At 38.4% G+C, this 18425-nt stretch overlaps 2 protein-coding genes across 2 annotated transcripts in view; one reads left to right on the top strand and one right to left on the bottom strand.

Moving 5' to 3' along the window:
• Positions 1-6497, top strand: part of IFNE (interferon epsilon) — a 121554-nt gene extending 115057 nt beyond the window's left edge. The window contains exon 2 of the mRNA XM_033237482.1: positions 5262-6497. Within this exon, the coding sequence (XP_033093373.1) occupies positions 5262-5485 (224 nt within the window). The 3' untranslated portion in view covers positions 5486-6497. The remainder of the gene's footprint in view (positions 1-5261) is intronic.
• Positions 6498-16466: 9969 nt separating this feature from the next.
• Positions 16467-17705, bottom strand: LOC117099357 (interferon alpha-1/13). The gene has a single exon (XM_033238752.1). The coding sequence runs from the start codon at positions 17104-17106 to the stop codon at positions 16537-16539; it is 570 nt and encodes a 189-aa protein (XP_033094643.1). The 5' UTR covers positions 17107-17705; the 3' UTR covers positions 16467-16536.
• Positions 17706-18425: the final 720 nt, after the last annotated feature.

Genomic DNA, 18425 nt, shown 5'->3' with positions numbered 1-18425 from the left:
AACTCAGTGAGGACTGACTTAACCAAAATATGCTCATTTTTCATATTTATTGAACACTTACCATGTGCCTACCTTCATTATGTCACTGGAAATATGTAACTTAAGCAGATAGTGAGAAGTTCTATTACTATCCCCGTTTACAAATGAAAAAAAATGGAAACACAGAAAGCTATTGAATTGTGGAGCCACTGTTGGAACCAAGAAAATCTGACTCTGAGTCCAGAGATTTTACATGCTTCCTGGGAACATTTCTGGCCATAAGAACTTAAATTCTAGACTGATCAACATTTTCCCAGCAGAGTCCTGTCCAAATAACAACACGGTCTTTCTCTTCACTCCCATTCCCTTCCTTCACAGGAAAGCCCCATTTACTCATGTCAGACATGCCATGTTGCAATTAAATTGGCTCCATTTTATTTACATGTTATGTTCCACTTTTGTAATCTTAAGAATGTATCTTTGTAAGCTTGAATCAATTAGTACAACCCTTCATTCACCCCAGTAATATATTCATAAACAACTCTCTGAAACCCTACGTATTTCTACCAATTTATTCAAACATTCATAGGCTTTAGATTTCTACCTATTTGGCACAAGCCTAAGAAAGACTGAATCATGATCACACTAGGGACATGAGCTAGATTCAAACTAAATCGATGCATCACGAGTCAGAGCCCAGGGAGATTACATCTGGAAGGGCTCACTAAAGGGACTAAAGATGTGGAAATGGAAACACTTCCGGAGAAATGAGGAGAGCCCAGTGCATTACTGGAGGAGGACTGAGTTAACCAAAGACTCTGAGTCACCTGACTTGGCAGTTGGCTGGTGTCTTTTGTGATGCAGGCTGGCTGAGTTAGCTGCTGGGTTGATTGTACATTCTGACTTGAGGAACCTTAAGGGCTAAAGAACAGGAGAACTATCTTTTTAACAGTTACACTGGAGATAGAATTTTCTGTCTTCTGGGAAAGAATCAAGAATCTCATGAATGATTAATCAATTAAATACATTTAAAAAATTAACCAGTAAGATAGATAATCCTGGCAGCCTTTTTATTTTTAACTTTTGCAAAGACAGGACAGAGAGTTCCCCTATGCCCTTAACCTAGTTTCTTCTAATGTTAACAACTTACATAACCATGTGCAACTATTAAAACTAAGAAATTAGCATTGGTGTAATACTGCTAACCTTCAGACTTTACTCAGATTTCTTCATTTTTTTTTATCTGATATTCTTTGAATAATCTGTTTCAAGATTCAATCCAGGATCCCATATTGTATCCAGTTGTCTTATCTCTTTAGTCTCCTCCAAACTGTAACACATGTTCAGTCTTTCCTTGTCTTTCATGACATCAAAAGTTTTGAAGAATACTGGTCAGCTATTTTGTAGAATGTTCATCAATTTGGATTTGTCTGGTGTTTTCTCATGATTACAATGAGGTTATGGATTTAAGGAATGAAAATCACAGAACTTATATGCTCACTAAGTTGCACAATATCCAGAGTACATGATATCAATATGTCCTATTACTTCTGATGTTAACTTCAATTACTTTGTTATGAGGATGACTGCCAGGTTTTTACAGTATAAAATTATGATTTTTCCCTTTCTATATCCTGCATGTTAGAAGCATGTCACTAATAACAGCCTTCACTCAAGTCTTTCATCTAGAAAATTCATGTTGATCTTATCTTTCATTCTTTGTTATGCAGTATAATCTGCCATTTGGGGATCCACAAATGTTTACGATTTTGTAAAGTCGATGCTCTCTACTTTAGAACAATTCTAAAGATAATTGTGAAATAATGCAAGCAATGACATTAAATATAGAAAGGAATTATTGACCTTAGCTACATCAACCAGAAGAATTAAATGAGTTTTATAGTATCTGAAGTAAAGTAACAATGAGTAAAGTAGTAATTACATTAATAAACCACATAATATCAAAAATGGCTGTAGTATCAAAATTATTTAGATATATGGTAAAAACATACGTGTTGTTAATAAGGAAGGAAATAAAATTTCAATAAAATGTTCTAAGAAAATTGTCTGGCATTCTAACAAAAATCAATTTAGATGTTCATATCATAGAATAAATAAATCCTGATGGAATATTCCTGATGCAATATAGAAATTAAAGGTAAAATCAGATTTGCAAGAAAAGGAAGTGAGTGAGTGTCAAATCAAAAGAGAAATGTGACTAGGGAGAAGTGTAGTTCTATATCCTAGATGATGCTTGCAGAAATATACAAGGAACTGTCCAGGTCTTGTACATAGAATAAAGTTTTTAAAAAATGCCCATAGTATGTATCTAAAGGAAATGAATTCAATATGTCACAGAAATATCTACACTTTCATGTTTATTGCAGCACTATTCACAATAGCCAAGATAGAGAATCAACCTAAGAGTCCAACAACAGATGAACGGATTTTACAATGTGGTATATAGACACAATTAAATACCACTAAGCCATAAAATCTTGTCATTTGTGGCAACATGGATGAACTAGGAGGACATTATGTTATGTGGTATAAGCCAAGCACAGACAAATTCCACATGATCTCACTCTTATGTAGAATCTAAAAAAGCTGGTCTCGTAGAAGTAGAGAGTGGAATAGTGAGTACCAGAGGCAGGGGAGTGTAAGGGAGAGAGAGAGAAAGAGAGAGAGAGAGACAGAGAGAGAGAGAGAGTGAGCGAGCTGTTCAATGGGTGCAAAATTACAGTGAGACAGGAGGAATAAATTCTGGTGTTCTATTGCATAGTAAGATGCAATATTAATTTATATTTTAAAATAGCTAGAAGACAGGATTTTGAATGTTCTTACCACAAAGTATTGATAAATATTTGAGGTGATCAATATGCTAATTACTCTGATTTGACATTATCTGATGTATACATGTACCAAAACATCACAGTGTGCCCCATAAATATGTATAACTATTGTCAATTAAAAACAAAATAAATCAACCGTCCATAAAGAATTAGCTAATTAGCTATAATTTATTTAAAATGTCAATGATTAAAAAGTACAAAATAATTGGCTGAGCACGTGGCTCATTCCTGTAATCCCAGCACTTCGGAAGGCCAAGGTGGATGGATCACTTTTGGCCAGGAGTTCCAGACCAGCTTGGCCAATATGGCGAAACCCTGTCTCTACAAAAATAAAATAAAATAATTGGCTGGGTGTGGTAGCACACTCCTGTATCCTAGCTACTTGGGAGGCTGAGGCACAAGAATCACTTGAGCCCAGAATGAGGAGGTAGCAGTGAGCTGAGATCACACCACTGCACTCCAGCCTGGGCAACAGACACAAGACCCTGTCTCAAAACAAAACAATAAAAAAGAGAAAGAAATTGACTAACATAGAAACTGTAGTAAATGAAGTTAACAGATAAAACAAAATGAAACAATTGAAAAAAGAATGGAAATTAGCAAGTAAATATGTTACTATTGAAATTTACTACAAAATAATATTGATTACAGTAATGTTATAATTTTAATAAATTACTGTTTTCAAATAAGAAAAATTTTAAATCAAATATTTAAATAAGTAATAGCTTTTTGTTAAAAATTTTGAGTACACTATGGTAAATATAATTAATAATAGCATATATTTGAAATTTGCTGAGGTAGTAGGTCTTAATTGTCCTCATCACACACACACAACATGGTGAATATATTAGGTGATGAATGTTTTCATTGACTTGATTGTGGGAATCATTACACAAGGTATACTTACACCAAAACACCATGTTGTACAATTTAAATAATAGAAATTTTTAAATCTGTAAATCATACCTCAATAGAAAATGTCAAAAGGTTTGTTTCAATTGATCTATTCTTTGAAAATGCTTTCAAGACACATGAAAAAAATATGCATGGGTGTGTAAACAACATTTTCTTTCAGATACCACCTTATTTCCCAACTCCACTCCCCGACTAGCCTTTCCATGGTGACTTTTTATGCACAGTATACCTAATTCCCCTTCTTGTGTTTTTTCTCTAACCTACTCTCATCTCTCATTTTTGTTCCATTAATTCTACTAAACCATATATTCCATCATCGGCCAAGGTCACCAGTGCCTTCTGTTTTCAGATTCACTAGGATGGTTTGGTCCTCCTTCCCTGAAAGTACCACCGTCCTTTCCTTATTAGTCTTTCCCTGATTCTTCCCTATTTCACCTTCTAACTGCACTGGCTATCGGCCTCAGGGCCTTTTGCAGACTCTACTCATCAGCCCTTCATTTAACTGCTGAGGGTCTGCAGGATAAAATTTATGTCCTCATCACATTGTCCCTTCTGTTTATGTGATGCATCCATTCCCGTGCCCTGATAATCAGACATAAAATAAAGAATCCCAAATTAACACCTTCCCCCATGGCATTCTAGACACATAATTCCCACCTGCCAATAAGACTTATACTTGCATATCTCCCCCACACCTTAGGAAGGATATCTAATATTTTTCTCTTCCCAGCACCATTTATACCTAACGTTTCTGATGTGAGAACATCACTTTTCTTTACTTCTCTTTGTAGCATTTAACATAATGGAAATAATATAAATATTTGTCCTGTTTTTATGTCTCCTTCCCTCTTAGACTGAGAGAAACTGTGTTTGCCTTATTCACCTGTATTTCTTTAAGAAAATCCCACAGTTTTCCATTTACTTAATTTATACATATAATAGGAATGAAATGAATGACTTAATACATTTTACCATATTTTCAATTTGGTTTACAAAAAGAGAAAGTAGACATTGTTTTTAGAATAGAAACATTGACAGAGTTTTCTTTGATACGAATTTAATAAAACAAAATGCAAACTTAATAATATGAAAAAGTGAATGTTTTATAAATTTTAATACAATGTGAAGATGAACATATAAAATATATAAATATCATAAATACAAGGCATGCAAAGAAAGAAGGAAGATAAATAAATAGCATCAGGGCAGTTATCTCTGAGTTACGGATGCCCCAGGAACTGAACGTTTTTGACATACACTTGCTTTATGCTATTAATGAAGTATTTGCTAAAACTAACTCAACAATTTCTGATAAAACAGAAAGGAGCTTTTTGAATATCCAAAGTCACATGTACAAGTGTGATATGGCAGATTAGTCAATGAGAATCATTTCAGGATGAGCCCAGTTCTTCATCCTTACTTCTCAATCTTTTTTGCAAACTTGTGGATGAAAAGGATCTCATGATTTCCACTCTGGCAACTTCCTGGGCACAATCTTTATTTATTCTCTTTCAGGTAGAAATGGATTCCCAGAAATACCTCCTCAAGGCCAGTGTAGAGCCCTCAATCACTCCCACCCCCAGCTTCTCCTTCTTCCATCTCCTGCACCAAGCAGCAGGTCTCCAGGTGTTCCAGCTGCTGATGAAGTACAGTGTGGAGCTGGTCCAGGAAGGTCATGTTCCATGCAGCAGAGGAGTGCTCCGTGTAAGAAGCTGAAGACCTGCTGCAGCACATCATAGAGGAAAGACATAGCCTAGGCCTTCTGCAGCTGGCTGACTTCCACCATCTCCTGGGGGAATCTGAAGTCACTTCTGTCCTTCAGACACAAGAAAGGAAAAATTCTCCTCATTCAGCCCAGAAGCACCAAGGTGTTTCTGCCTAGCAGACCACGGTTCTGAGGCAGATTACATCCTAGAGATCCAAAAGAGCCATAGCCGCACACCTCTAGGGCCACCAGTAGAGGGAAGAGGAGGGCCATTGGGAAATCAGGATGCTTTTGGCCTGGCTGAACTGAGATTTGGATGAACCTTGGATCCTTGATTCCATGAAGACATTCTATCTATGCATGGCTTTAATGGAGCACAAATGTTTTTCATTTTTCTGATCATTTCTCTAAATTTTTAATTACACTTATTGTTTTCATTTACATGTCTTCTATATCAGCATCCACAACCTTTTGGCCACCAGTTTGGTGGAAGACAATTTTTCCATGAAAAACGGGGTTGGGGAGAGTACATTTTTAGAGGCATTAGATTCTCATTAGGAGACCACAACCTAGATCCCTCGCATCTGCACTTCACAATAGGGTTCCCACTCTTTTGAGAATCTAATGCCACTGCTGATCTTACAGGAGGTGGAGCTCAGGTGTTAATGCTTATTGGTTGGCCTGCTTGCCTCCTGCTGTGCAGCACTGTTCCTACCAGGCCAGGACCAGTATCCTAGTCCACAGATGGGGGTTGAAAACCTTGTTCTATATGACCTAAAAGGAGGTCATCACTCTACACTCTTGATTTTTGCAATAGATGTTCAATATTCCCAGTAAACTTAAGATATTATCAATCCAAATGGATATTGATCGATCAGATGAGAAACATCTTTGTGCTAATGTTAGAAGAATATACTTTTAGCCCCGATCCTAGCCTCCAATTCTACCCTCCATTTTGCATAGGAAATCAGGATCCCTGGGCCCTACGGGTTTCTGTATTCAGTTAGGGAATTACCTATCTCCGGAAATTAAACACTTTAGGACTATCTTTGTTTAATATTTGATCCATAGCAGATGTTGACGGTTATTAGTGAAAGAACTTCGCTGGTGCTTCCCATCTTCTAGAATATATTCATTCAGGTTCATGTGGTTGTGCTTCCCTGGGGGCTCAAGCTTAGATCAATGAACATTGCCTTTTTTGCATGATTTTCTTATTGGAGAAATATAGCACTCCTCACGCTGTGCTAATACCCCTAAAAGGAATTCTGTGTTTTTTTTAAGGTGCATATGGGTATGGAAATTTTAATCTTAAAATAATGTTATTTCCTTAGCAGTGACGACTCACAAGGTATTTATCACATCAAGTCATTCCCTAAGTGCAGGCTCACCACATCCTGATGACTTTAGAACTCCTTTCCCAAGGAGGTTCTTGCTTCTTTGTTGCCAAAACAATAAATCCTCCTAGAATATTTGAGTGAAGGAGTATTTGCTCTCGGTGGTGACCTCCTCTTCTTCTGACCCATGCCCTAGGTATCAAAAGTCTCAACAGCCCTAGAATGCTGATAGCAAAGGTTTGTTTTGTCCAAGTAGGTAAAGGAATTATCCAATTGTAATCATTTTATCTTCAGTAGTTCAATAATTTTACTTCACCAAGTACAGCTTTTATTCTTCAACTCTTGCTATCTTTAATTCATTTAAACTATTGAACAGTTTTTATGCTTGAAACTTCTGAGCTATGCACAGGAGACTCAAAGATGCTGCTACCTCTCTTTAGAGGCTCATATTACAGAAACTGGTGACCCTCAGTTGTTCACCAGCTCAGTGTGATCTGTTGAAGTTCCTTACATCTCTGTCTACATGAAACTTTGACGGTGCAGGGCAGTGAGCCCCATGCTATCATGTTAAACAGTCATAGCCGTCTTTCCTTTACTAATTTGTGATTCTTCATTTTAATTTTAAAGGTCAACAAGTGAATTTTTAGAACTCCTTTTTAATGTAGTGGTTTACTGGGCAAAGTTTGCCTTGCTGCTACCACATTACATTCTAATTCATGATGAAGTAACACAAACAAAGGGAAGTAAAAGAAAGGCAAAAGAGCTCCACTGGTTTTCTCTATAATTTCCAAAATTTATGTTTTTCTTGTTTCTCATTTCAACTTTTGTAGAAAGTACTACTTGACAGTTGTTTGTAGGCAGAAAGAAAACACAAGCAATTCTGATTGTCATGAAAGTGAAATAAGGGAAGTGACTTTCCCCTTACTAACTGCAAAATGTAAGTTAGCAAAATTCAATGCAGCAAAAATTGGGGACTAGAGAGTTTTCAAAGATCAGCTACTTGACTTTCTTTCACTTAATCCACATGTGATCAGCTCTGGAGAGAAGGAAGAAGTCACACCAACCAACTCCCAAAAGATTGACAACCAGGCTTCAGTTGCTAGAACACCAACAAATCTCTCTGGCAGGATATTAGACATTAAGTTTGTCTGAAGACCCTACCTAGTTAATAAATCCACCCAGGCAATGATAAGATAGTCTTGAGAAACTTGGAACTAATAGAAAGAAAATCAGATGATCCCAAAAGTTTCTATTTTAATCTGGATGATGATATTAATAATAATACTAATATTAAAAATGATAATACCAACATTTATTACATGCCTAATAGCAAACATCCACTGTTTTAAGATTTTCTTTTTTGAGACAGGGTCTTACTCTGTCATCTAGGCTGCAGTGCAGTAGTATGATCACAGATAACTGCAACCTGACCTCCTGGGCTCAAGCAGTCCTTTTACCTCAGCCTCTTGAGTAACTGGGACCACAGGCATGCACGACTATGCTTGGCTAATTTTTCAAATTTTTTATAGAGACAGGGTTTCAACATGTGCCCAGGCTGGTCTGGTGCTCCTGGGCTCAAGCAATCATCCTGCCTCAGTGTTCCAAAGTGCTGGGATTACAGGCATCAGCCACCATGCCAGGCTGTTTTAAGATATTTTAAAAACACTAACTCTGTCTTCTTAATAACACTATTTGGATGACACCTCTTTATACAACTGTTTGGAGAGAAATATAAATCAGGAGGGGTGAACTATTCTGACCACACCAATCATGCAAGGTCAAAACTTTAGGGAGAATCAATGTAATGGCTTTTCTGGAAGGGTCCTTTAAAGGAAGTGGGGGATAGATATAAACATAGAAAGTAAAGAAGAGGGCATCAAATCAGTAGAGCAGGGAGAGTGAGATGACTTAGGATTCTGAGATCCATTTTGAATGTCAAATGGTTGCTGTCTATTGCTTTACAGAGCAACAGGGGGTGTAGTATAAATGAATTGAACTGACTGCCTTTAAGTTCAATGGAAAAGTAGATGAGGCCGGGCACCGTGGCTCATGCCTGTAATCCCAGCACTTTGGGAGGCCGAGGTGGGCAGATCACAAGGTCAGGAGATTGAGACCACGGTGAAACCCCGTCTCTACTAAAAAAAATACAAAAAATTAGCTGGGCGCGGTGGCAGGCGCCTGTAGTCCCAGCTACTCAGGAGGCTGAGGCAGGAGAATGGCATGATCCCAGGAGGCAGAGCTTGCAGTGAGCCGAGATCGTGCCACTGCACTTCAGCCAGGGGAACAGAGCGAGACTCCGTCTCAAAAAAAAAAAAAAAAACGAAAAGTAGATGAAATATATTCCTTTTTTTTTTTTTTTTTTTTTTTTTGAGACAGTCTCACTTTGTCACCCAGGCTGGAGTGCAGTGGCACAATCTCAGCTCACTGCAACCTTCACCTCCTGGGTTCAAGGTTCAAGTGATTCTTATGCCGCATCCTCTGGAGTAGCTGGGACTATCAGTGCACACCACTACGCCCAACTGATTTTTGTATTTTTAGTAGAGACAGGGTTTCACTATGTTGGCCAGGCTAGTCTTGAACCCCTGGCCCGAAGTGATCCACCTGCCTCAGCCTCCCAAAGTGCTAGGATTACAGGTGTGAGCCTCCGCGCCCAGCCAACAAAATACCTTTTAAGTAGTAAAAGGAAGTACATTTGTCTGCCAATTAAAAAAATAAATCATAACATTTAATTAGTGATTTCTTCAAAAATATACGAAAACAACTCTATTAACCCATCACTGCAAACTCCTGGAAGCCAATTTATTTATTACTCTTGAGTTTTCTTGTGCATTTAAGAATAAAGAGAAAACAACTAATAATTTCTGGGACAGCCCAGCCATATGGACTCTGACTTTCTCCTCCTTCAGGACTCATAGGTCAGCCTGCTGCTCTTATTGCCAAGGAGAAGGATATTTCTCATGCCCAGCCCATTCAGGACTTCATCTTGTGTACTGATAGTGTCCATTGAAGAATCTCTTCCCCTCTTTCTCTTTCGGTCCATTGGTTGAGTTGTGAGTGCTGAAAAGATCATTCATATGACCAAGATTGTGATGCTTAGATGTTTATCCCCATCAAACATGTAAACTGTAGAAATCTAGGTTGTTTCCACTAAACATCTAAACTGTATAGCATCTAAGCAGCCTGAGGCTTTCACCAGATGCCCAGTCTTCCAGCCAGCAGCATTGTGAGCCAAATAAACGTTTTTTTTTTTTCTTTATAAATTACTCAGCCTCAGATATTCCTTGATAGTGGAACTGAACCCAGGTTCAGCTGCTCACCTCTTGGAAACCAAACTCAAGGGAAGAAAGTTGCTGACAGGGAAAGCAGGTTCATTAGGAAAGCCAGCAAACTGAGAAGATGGTAGACTAGTATCTTCAAATACCATCTTAAGACAGTACAAATTTCAGGCTCTTTTTATGTTACAGGCAGGTGAACGAGGAAGGGGTCAGGATGAAGAGGTGACCATCAACAGCAGACATGTGGGCACCAGCACAGGTCCAAGGAATTTGAAAAATTCTTTGTTCTTAGTCAGGTCACAACGGTCCTATGAATCTTTAAGGTAACATAGTTAGTTGTTTACATCCTTCTCCTTTAATCCCAGAGTTAGTTTTAAAAACTACATGATTGCTGTTTTGGCACATTATCTCAGTGCTCTAAAATTATCCCAACCTACATGCAGGAATGGGTATAGGCCCCATAAGCAAAATGGAGTTAGTTATGTTAGGTATTTTGCTGTTTCACTGCTACAATTGCAACATAAAATGAATGCTTTTAAAGGGTTGTTTGCCAAGGAAAGTCTGGCTTTAACTACAGACTCAACCACATTGCTTAGTATGGTTGTCTTTGGCTGTGTATGGTTGTCTATGGTTGGCATTACAATAAATGATATTTTCCAGTCATAGTACTTGAAGGTTATATCAAAAAATAAATGTTTACAAAGTGAAAATTGTAAGGAACACTTCTTACAACCAAGCAGTTCCAAAACAAAGAGGAACAAATATGATGGGCTTGCTGAGCACTTTCATACGTTGTTGTGCATCTGTGTAAGTGTCATATGCTTTGTGAATTTTGTTTTGCAATCATTTGTACTCATTCATTCATTTATTCATTTTTCCAATCCACTTATTCCGTTTCAGGATCAAGGGGGGCAGGAACCTATCCTCACAGATCAGGGTGTAAGGTGGAAACCCCCACTGGACAGGAAGCTATTTAATCACAGGGCACATTCAAACACACACACACACACACACACACACATACACACACACTAAGACTGGAGAAATTTAGAAAATCAATTAACTTAACATGCACATATTTGGGATGCAGGAGGAAACTGAAGTACCTGGAGAAAACTCATGCAGGCATGGGGAGAACGTGCAAACTCCACACAGAAAAGGCCCTGGTGGGGAGCCAGTTTTTTCTCTCATCAATGTTACAAGGAAATGACATCAAATGAAATGACATTTTTGGAGGGTCTTCCTGTGACCCTTCTGTTCAAGAATTGTCTTCGTATTATTGGTCTTTAAAGGAAGCTGCATTGTGAGCAGAATTTAAGAGATCCCTTGGACTGCATTGGTCCCAGGAATAATTTTTCCTGCACTGTGATGACGTGCTGGGTTCTAGGGAGAAATCAAAAGTTTGCATCTGGAAGTGGGTTAACCCCCATCTCTCCCTGTACTCTGCAGGCTGCTGTGGTGTCCGTGTTACCCATGCTGTGGACACGATGCTGGCCACAGCTCAATAGAACTCTGTGTTCTCAGCATCTACTTCAATCTTCCCTCCTGATAGGAATGATCTGAACAGTTGACTTAATGCTGCTCGTTGGTATTGTTCCATTTCATGAGTACCTGACACTATTGCCTATGATTTAAACATCTCCGACCTCCTTCCATGTTCTCAGGCTACTGCTGGTTCTTCCAGCTTATTCTAGTGCATGACGTGCGCTTTCATTGTTTGAACAAATGAGAATCCTGTGCCTGGTGCGGTCTTCTCCTGAAGGACTGAGCACGTGTAGGCTCTTAAACAGAGTGACAGATGAGCTCCTGCATTCTTTACCAGCTCATTGGACATAGAGCTATAGGCAGGACTCCCTTCATTTACTGCATTTTGATGCCAGACTGGACATCAGTGGGTCTACACCCCTACAACTCATGACTCATCTGGCAGGAAGGGTGAAAATGAGGCTACATTTAGACCCTTGCTTCTGAGGTTTGAAAAACATGGCTGTCTACATAGAGTGTTGTGTGATGATGCCTCGTCATGTCTCCCTGGGTACCCTGCACTGATCCCTGCCTCCCCCCATCCCTTTTCAAGTGGACTAGATATTCCTGGCTGGAGGTGGGCCTGGGAGCAGTAAAAGCTGGCTCCTCAGTAGGATGTGGGCAGGGCCAGCAGCCCAGCACTCAGTGTCCCCACCACACCCCCTGTCTAGGTGTCTCCAGACCTGCTGCTGGGTTCCGCAATACTGTAGATTATATATAACAAGTTGAAAACTGCAAGATATGAAATGAGATATGGCTATAGAGATTTTTCAGGGCAGGGTAACAATATGAAGCCAAATCAGAACTTTTACATATAATATAAATATAGTATAAAGTATAATATAAATATAATGAAAAAATTACATTAAAAATGTAAGCAGTTACCCAAGAATGGAAGGGGTTCTAATATTTGAAAGGCTAATTAGGCAATCACAAAAGACAGAACCAAGTGAATTAAAATATGCTTCTGTTGTCCTGCTCCTAAACTGGTTCCCTACAAGTGGTGGAGGAAAGGAAAACTGGTTTAACATGTAAATTAGGACCCTCTAACTCAGGAACAGAAGAGAAATAATGTATGGTTGGGTCTCCAACCTGAGTCGCACAACTGACAGATCCCTGCTAAACTGAACCCCTGCCCTGCTAGCTGAGCAATTGACATGTGCACAATTCACACATATTTCCTTATTACTTCCTTAATTGCAATGTTGTCAAGATGCCTCTCCAGTCTACCCTGTTGACACCTGTGGCAATCATTGCATTCTCTAAAGTTTCTTTATTTATGTCAGTGCTCTCTCTATTGAATCGAGGTGGAATAGATGCAAATTCATTCCTTATTCAAAGCGTGAGTGAAAATTTTCTCAATTATAAAGTTAAAAGGAATGATCTGAAGGAGGAATAAATTTGTAAAACTGACAACTTACTCTAAAGAGTTAATGTATCTTCAGGAAGACAGGAGACTCTATGTAATGGGGCGTCTGTCGCAACATTTTTGTTTTTTCATTCTTCGAAGAATAGCAGGCTTTCTAGAAGTCTTCTCTACATCCCTATATTTGGTTGACAGAACTCTGACATTTTTGCTTAGTAGTTTTCCATCCACTGACCACCAAATGCAGAGGCAGGGGCTTGTCGATGATAAGAGAGACCTAGATGGAAGATTGAAAGTGGCAGAAGGAAGGAGGGGCAGAAGTAAATGAAAGAACAAGTCTTAGAGGGGCCAGACTGGGGAGGTCTTAAGCTTCTACAAAAGGCCAATGAAGTTACACATTTTTTTTCAGCAAAATTCCTGCCTACAAGAAAGGAAGCAAACAGAGGATTCAAATATATAATTAAAAAGGCTTGAGTTACAGAAAAAGTTTACATGGGATATACAAGATCATAAGGAGAAAATCAGAAAGACCTTTAAAAAATGGTAGCCTTGATATCAGCTTTAAATTAAGCTAATAATTGAATACAGAGCTCTTAAAATTACTTTAAACTCACTTATCGGATTTCAGCAAGAACAAACAACCAATGTTTCTAATGTTTGAAACTTTCTCCTTTTTTTTCCTCTTCTTTTAAAACAAAGACACCTACCAAGTGACTCAGAACAAAAACCAAGCCTTTTATGACTTAACCAAGGATGCATGAGACATCTTCAAAGAAATGCAAAGATGCAGTCCTCTCAAAATTCAGAGCCACCTCTAAAGATAGCCACAAGAAAGAAAAACTTAGACGTCTTGAGAGGTAGCAATAGTCAATATGTAAGCTTTCAGTGGGAGCCTCCAACTTTTGGATTGGCCCCCTGCACAGACCGAAGGGTGTCCTGACAGGCAGCAAGCCAAGTCAGGTTCTCAGGACACAAAACAGCAAAACAACAGCTGTCTGTTGAAGGGATAGGATCAATAACAAATGGGTCCCATAAGTCCAAATTTACACAAGGGAACAATTCCAACAAATGATCTTCTCCTGATGACCTGCATTTAGAAAAGAAGAGATAAAGAGAAATTTTGACCTTTAGTTCTTGACCAGACACTACAAGCAGAAATTCAGAACTGACCTTGGTAAAAATTCTTACCTTTATTAGCAAGTTCTTTATCAGTCTTTTACCAGGACCTCATCAGTATGTGAGTCAGGTGCTTCAGGCATCCCATCTTCATCACCAGAACTACAGAGGCAGAAATAGTGTGATCTCTTTCCTTCCTATCAAAAGGGTCACAGCTGACACGCCTATAACAAAAGACAGGTTAACAAGAGAGAAGCATAACACATGAATTGAATCACAGTTTTATATAACTATGGAAGCCTTCAAAATGAAGACCCAAAGTACAGGAAAAAAACTATCCCTTTTTGTGCTTATGTTCCATGAAGAATGGATAGCCATGTAGAAATGTGATTAGATAAAAAGTGCATCATCTAATGCTAATATTCTGAGTAGGGGAATGAACCCAGCACGGCCCTTCTGGTCAGATATTTCTTGGCCTCTCCATGCACCATTCTTTCCTCTTGGGTATGTGGCCAAGCTCTTTTTAGAAGGGGGGTCTTACTATCTACAATCAAACAGGGTAGGTTAGAGAATTTCTTTATGGCCCATTCAGTTCTTACACACAAAGGTGAGGGAAAGTTAGAGTCACATTTTCAAATTTTATGGCTGGCTTTGGGGAAAAGGGGCTCCATCAGCAGATGAGGGGTGACAAACAGCAGGGCAGGAGAAGGCCAGAGAGAAACTTTGCTTCTGAGGCTGCTTCTGAGACCTTCACTTTGGGGTATTATTTCTGAGCCTCAGTAGGAGTGAAAATAAGATCCAGAAAACCTAGGGAAGAAGGAGGGAACCGTGCTGGGTATCGGAATCAGCAAGTGAATGATATGTATATTTCACTTAGGTTTAAGAATATAAACTCTTCCAGATTTTCCTGTAAGATACCGTATCATGACTGAATATATAAATCAGACTTACCTTCAGTATGAAGGGTGACTATTTTCCAGTTTTCTCCAGAATACTCCAATAATTCTGCTCTTTAGATTATTATGTGTTGTGAAGATTGAGGAGAGAGCATTCCCTTTTCCATTTTCTCTTTTTCTTTTTCTATTTCTTTTTTTTTCTTTTTGAGACGGAGTCTTGGTCTGTCACCCAGGGGCTGTAGTGCAGAGGCACCATCTCTATCTCCAGGGTTCAAGTGATTCTCCACCTCAGCCTCCCGAATAGATGGGATTACAGGCACCCAACACCATGCCTGGCCAAATTTTGTTTTTAGTAGAGACAGGGTTTCACCATGTTGTCCAGGCTGGTCTTGAACTCCTGAATTCAAGTGATCCACCCACCTCGGTCCCAAACTGCTGAGATTACAAATACGAGCCGCTGCATCCAGTCCCTTTTCTGATATATATGTAGTAATTAAGAAAATAATAACCATATAGTTATAAAATAAGAAAAGCATATATATACATATATGTTTTATATATACACATTATATATATAAATATATATATATATTGTGTGTGTGTGTGTGTATATATATATATTCTAGAGACTGGTCTGCCTGAGATTGGGGCAGGGACATAGATCCAGACCATATTAATCACCATTCTCTCTTTTTGTCAATCCCTCTACTTCCTTTGTGGCTTTTCTCTTCCCTCCCTTTAAAGGTGGAAGGTCCTCAGAATCATGCTTAAGTCCTTTTCTCTCTCTACCCTCTCTCCACACATGAGAACTTTCATTTCTGGGATTTTGCTTGCCATATATGAACCCCTAGCAATTGCATTCCTTGTAAGTTGCAAACTCATATATCCAACTGGCAATAGACGGTTTCTACCACATGTTATACCAGTCATCTTACAGAGGATATCTCTGTTTATTTTTATTTCCTGACATGTTTCAGTTTACGTGCTGCCAAAAGAAATCGTCGTTTCTTCCTTTTTCTCCTTAGAGTATTTGGGATAACTGCTATTAAGTATGATTACCATTTTTAGTTTTATTCCATACAAAAATAAAATATGCAAGAGAGTAGGAAGTGGATTTGTTATGGTCACTTTTATATCTTGAGTACAACTTACAACCTGATTTAGAGAAAGGTCATTTTTACTTACATCTTGCATATAATAATAATAAGTAAATAAAGTATACCCTTTATTCTCTAATCAGGTTGCACAGTCAGGCTAGGAATTTCATATTAAAGGATGAACACATGCAGGAAGTTCCTATAGTAAAAGTTTAATGAACAACACAAAATAATGGATTGAGTAAATATAAGGAAAATGTTTTATTACACTAGGCATAGTGTAAACATGCACCTGATGTTATATGAACAAAATAATTTAAATTTTATAAATAGTTAAATAAATGTTTAAATAGATAAAACAATTTATCAGCATGATCATAGTTATAGCAAGAGTGAGAGTCTTTGAAATGGCAGAATTCATGAAAGTGTGAGCTGGTGTATGAGTCAATAAGAGTTGTTTTCATGTTGGACCACGTGTTATTCCTTCCTCCTTAATCTTTCCTGCAAGTTTGTTGATAAAGAGAAAGATCTCATGATTTCTACTCTGACAACCTCCCAGGCACAAGGGCTGTATTTCTTCTCTGTCAGATAGAGAGTGATTCTTCGGAAGTATTTCTTCACAGCCAAGGTGGAGTCCGCATTCATCAGGGGACTTTCTCCCACCCTCTCCTGCTGCATCACACAGGCTTCCAAGTCATTCAGCTGCTGGTAGAGTTCAGTGCAGAATTTGTCTAGGAGGTCCTCATCCCAAGCAGCAGATGAGTCTTTTGTGGTAAACAGGTTGAAGGTCTGCTGGATCAGCTCATGGAGGACAGAGATGGCTGGAGCCTTCTGGAACTGGTTGCCATCAAACTCCTGCTGGGGAAATCCGAAGTCATGTCTGTCCATCAGACAGGAGGAAGGAGAGATTCTGCTCATTTGTTTCAGGAGCATCATGGTCCTCCTGTTATCCAGGCTGTGGGTCTCAGGCAAATCACAGCCCAGAGAGCAGCTTGACTTGCAGCTGAGCACCACCAGGGCCATCAGTAAAGCAAAGGGCAGTGCCATCGTAGATATTGCAGATGCTTCTGGGCTTGCTGAGATGGGTGACTCTGAACCTTGGGTTCTAGGTTCTCTGAAGGCCTTGCTTCATGCCGATGCCTTAAATAGGGAACATACTGATTTCCACTTTCTTAATGCTCCTGGGCCACTTTCCATTTCTGTTTTTGCTTTCCTTCATGCACTCTTTATATGAGTTGAGAACAGTGTTTCTCAACCGTTTGGTTTTTCATTATTGTCTCCCCCATCTTGTTTCCAGAGACTTTTTAGATATCTTTTTCTTAATTGAATCCACCGTGAAAATTTAACAACACAGATATAATATGTATCTATTTATATACTATATGTATATCTCTATGCTCAAAAAGTGCAAAGTTTAATCTTTGTATTCAATGCGGGTTTAAAAATAACCAAATGAAAAATTTAAGCTAAAAGTTAAATTTAAAATTGATTCAACTTTATCTTAACTTTATAACTGAATTTGCTTATGGACTTCAATGTAATTTATTTACTGATATAAATTGTACTGTGGACTTGGTGAGATGGCTCACGCCTGTAATCCCAGCACTTTGGAAGGCCAAGGTGGGTGGATCATGAGGTCAGGAGTTCAAGACCAGCCTAGCCAAGATGGTGAAACCCCATCTCAACTTAAAAAAAAAAAAAAAAACTAGCTGGGCGTGGTTGTGGGCACCTGTAATCCCAGCTACTCAGGAGGCTGAGGCAGAGAATTCCTTGAACCCATGAGGTGGAGGTTGCAGTGAGCCGAGATTGCGCCACTGCACTCCAGCCTGGGTGACAGAGTGAGACTCTGTTTCAAAAAACAAACAAATAAATTGTAGTGTATTAAATTACATAAGTAAATTAACAAATTATAAATATTTTCTAATGTTTATAGATAAATATTATATATCTAAGCAATGAATACTTAAAAATTATTTGAAAGTGATAAACACTTAAAAATTAAAAATATTTTTATCATTTATTTTTAGTGTACTTAAGTTTTTTTTAGATCTGATTACTGCTGAATTTCACCAAACATTTAAATGGAACCAAATCTTTGAAAAAATTAAGGAGGAATATTTCCAAACTCCTTTTATGAAGCCAGCATTAACTTGATACCAAAGCCAGAGATGGACATTACAAGAAAAAAAATTGCAAGCCAATATTCCTGATGAACACAGATGCAAAATCATCCACAAAGTAGTTGCAAATGAAATTCAAAAGCACTATAAAAGGATCATTTATTATGATCAAACTTGATTTATTCCTGGGATGCAAGAATATTTTAATATGTTGGAATAAAAAAATGCCATACACCTTATTTACAG

This window comes from Trachypithecus francoisi, unplaced genomic scaffold, assembly GCF_009764315.1.
Source record: "Trachypithecus francoisi isolate TF-2019V2 unplaced genomic scaffold, Tfra_2.0 Lachesis_group16, whole genome shotgun sequence".
In the NCBI taxonomy this organism is placed as follows: Eukaryota; Metazoa; Chordata; class Mammalia; order Primates; family Cercopithecidae; genus Trachypithecus; species Trachypithecus francoisi.
This window is presented reverse-complemented; position numbering and strand designations above follow the sequence as displayed.

What these genes read in the sequence shown, in the direction of transcription:
- LOC117099357 (XM_033238752.1), bottom strand. Translation starts at nt 17,106, where the DNA reads ATGGCACTGCCCTTTGCTTTACTGATGGCCCTGGTGGTGCTCAGCTGC.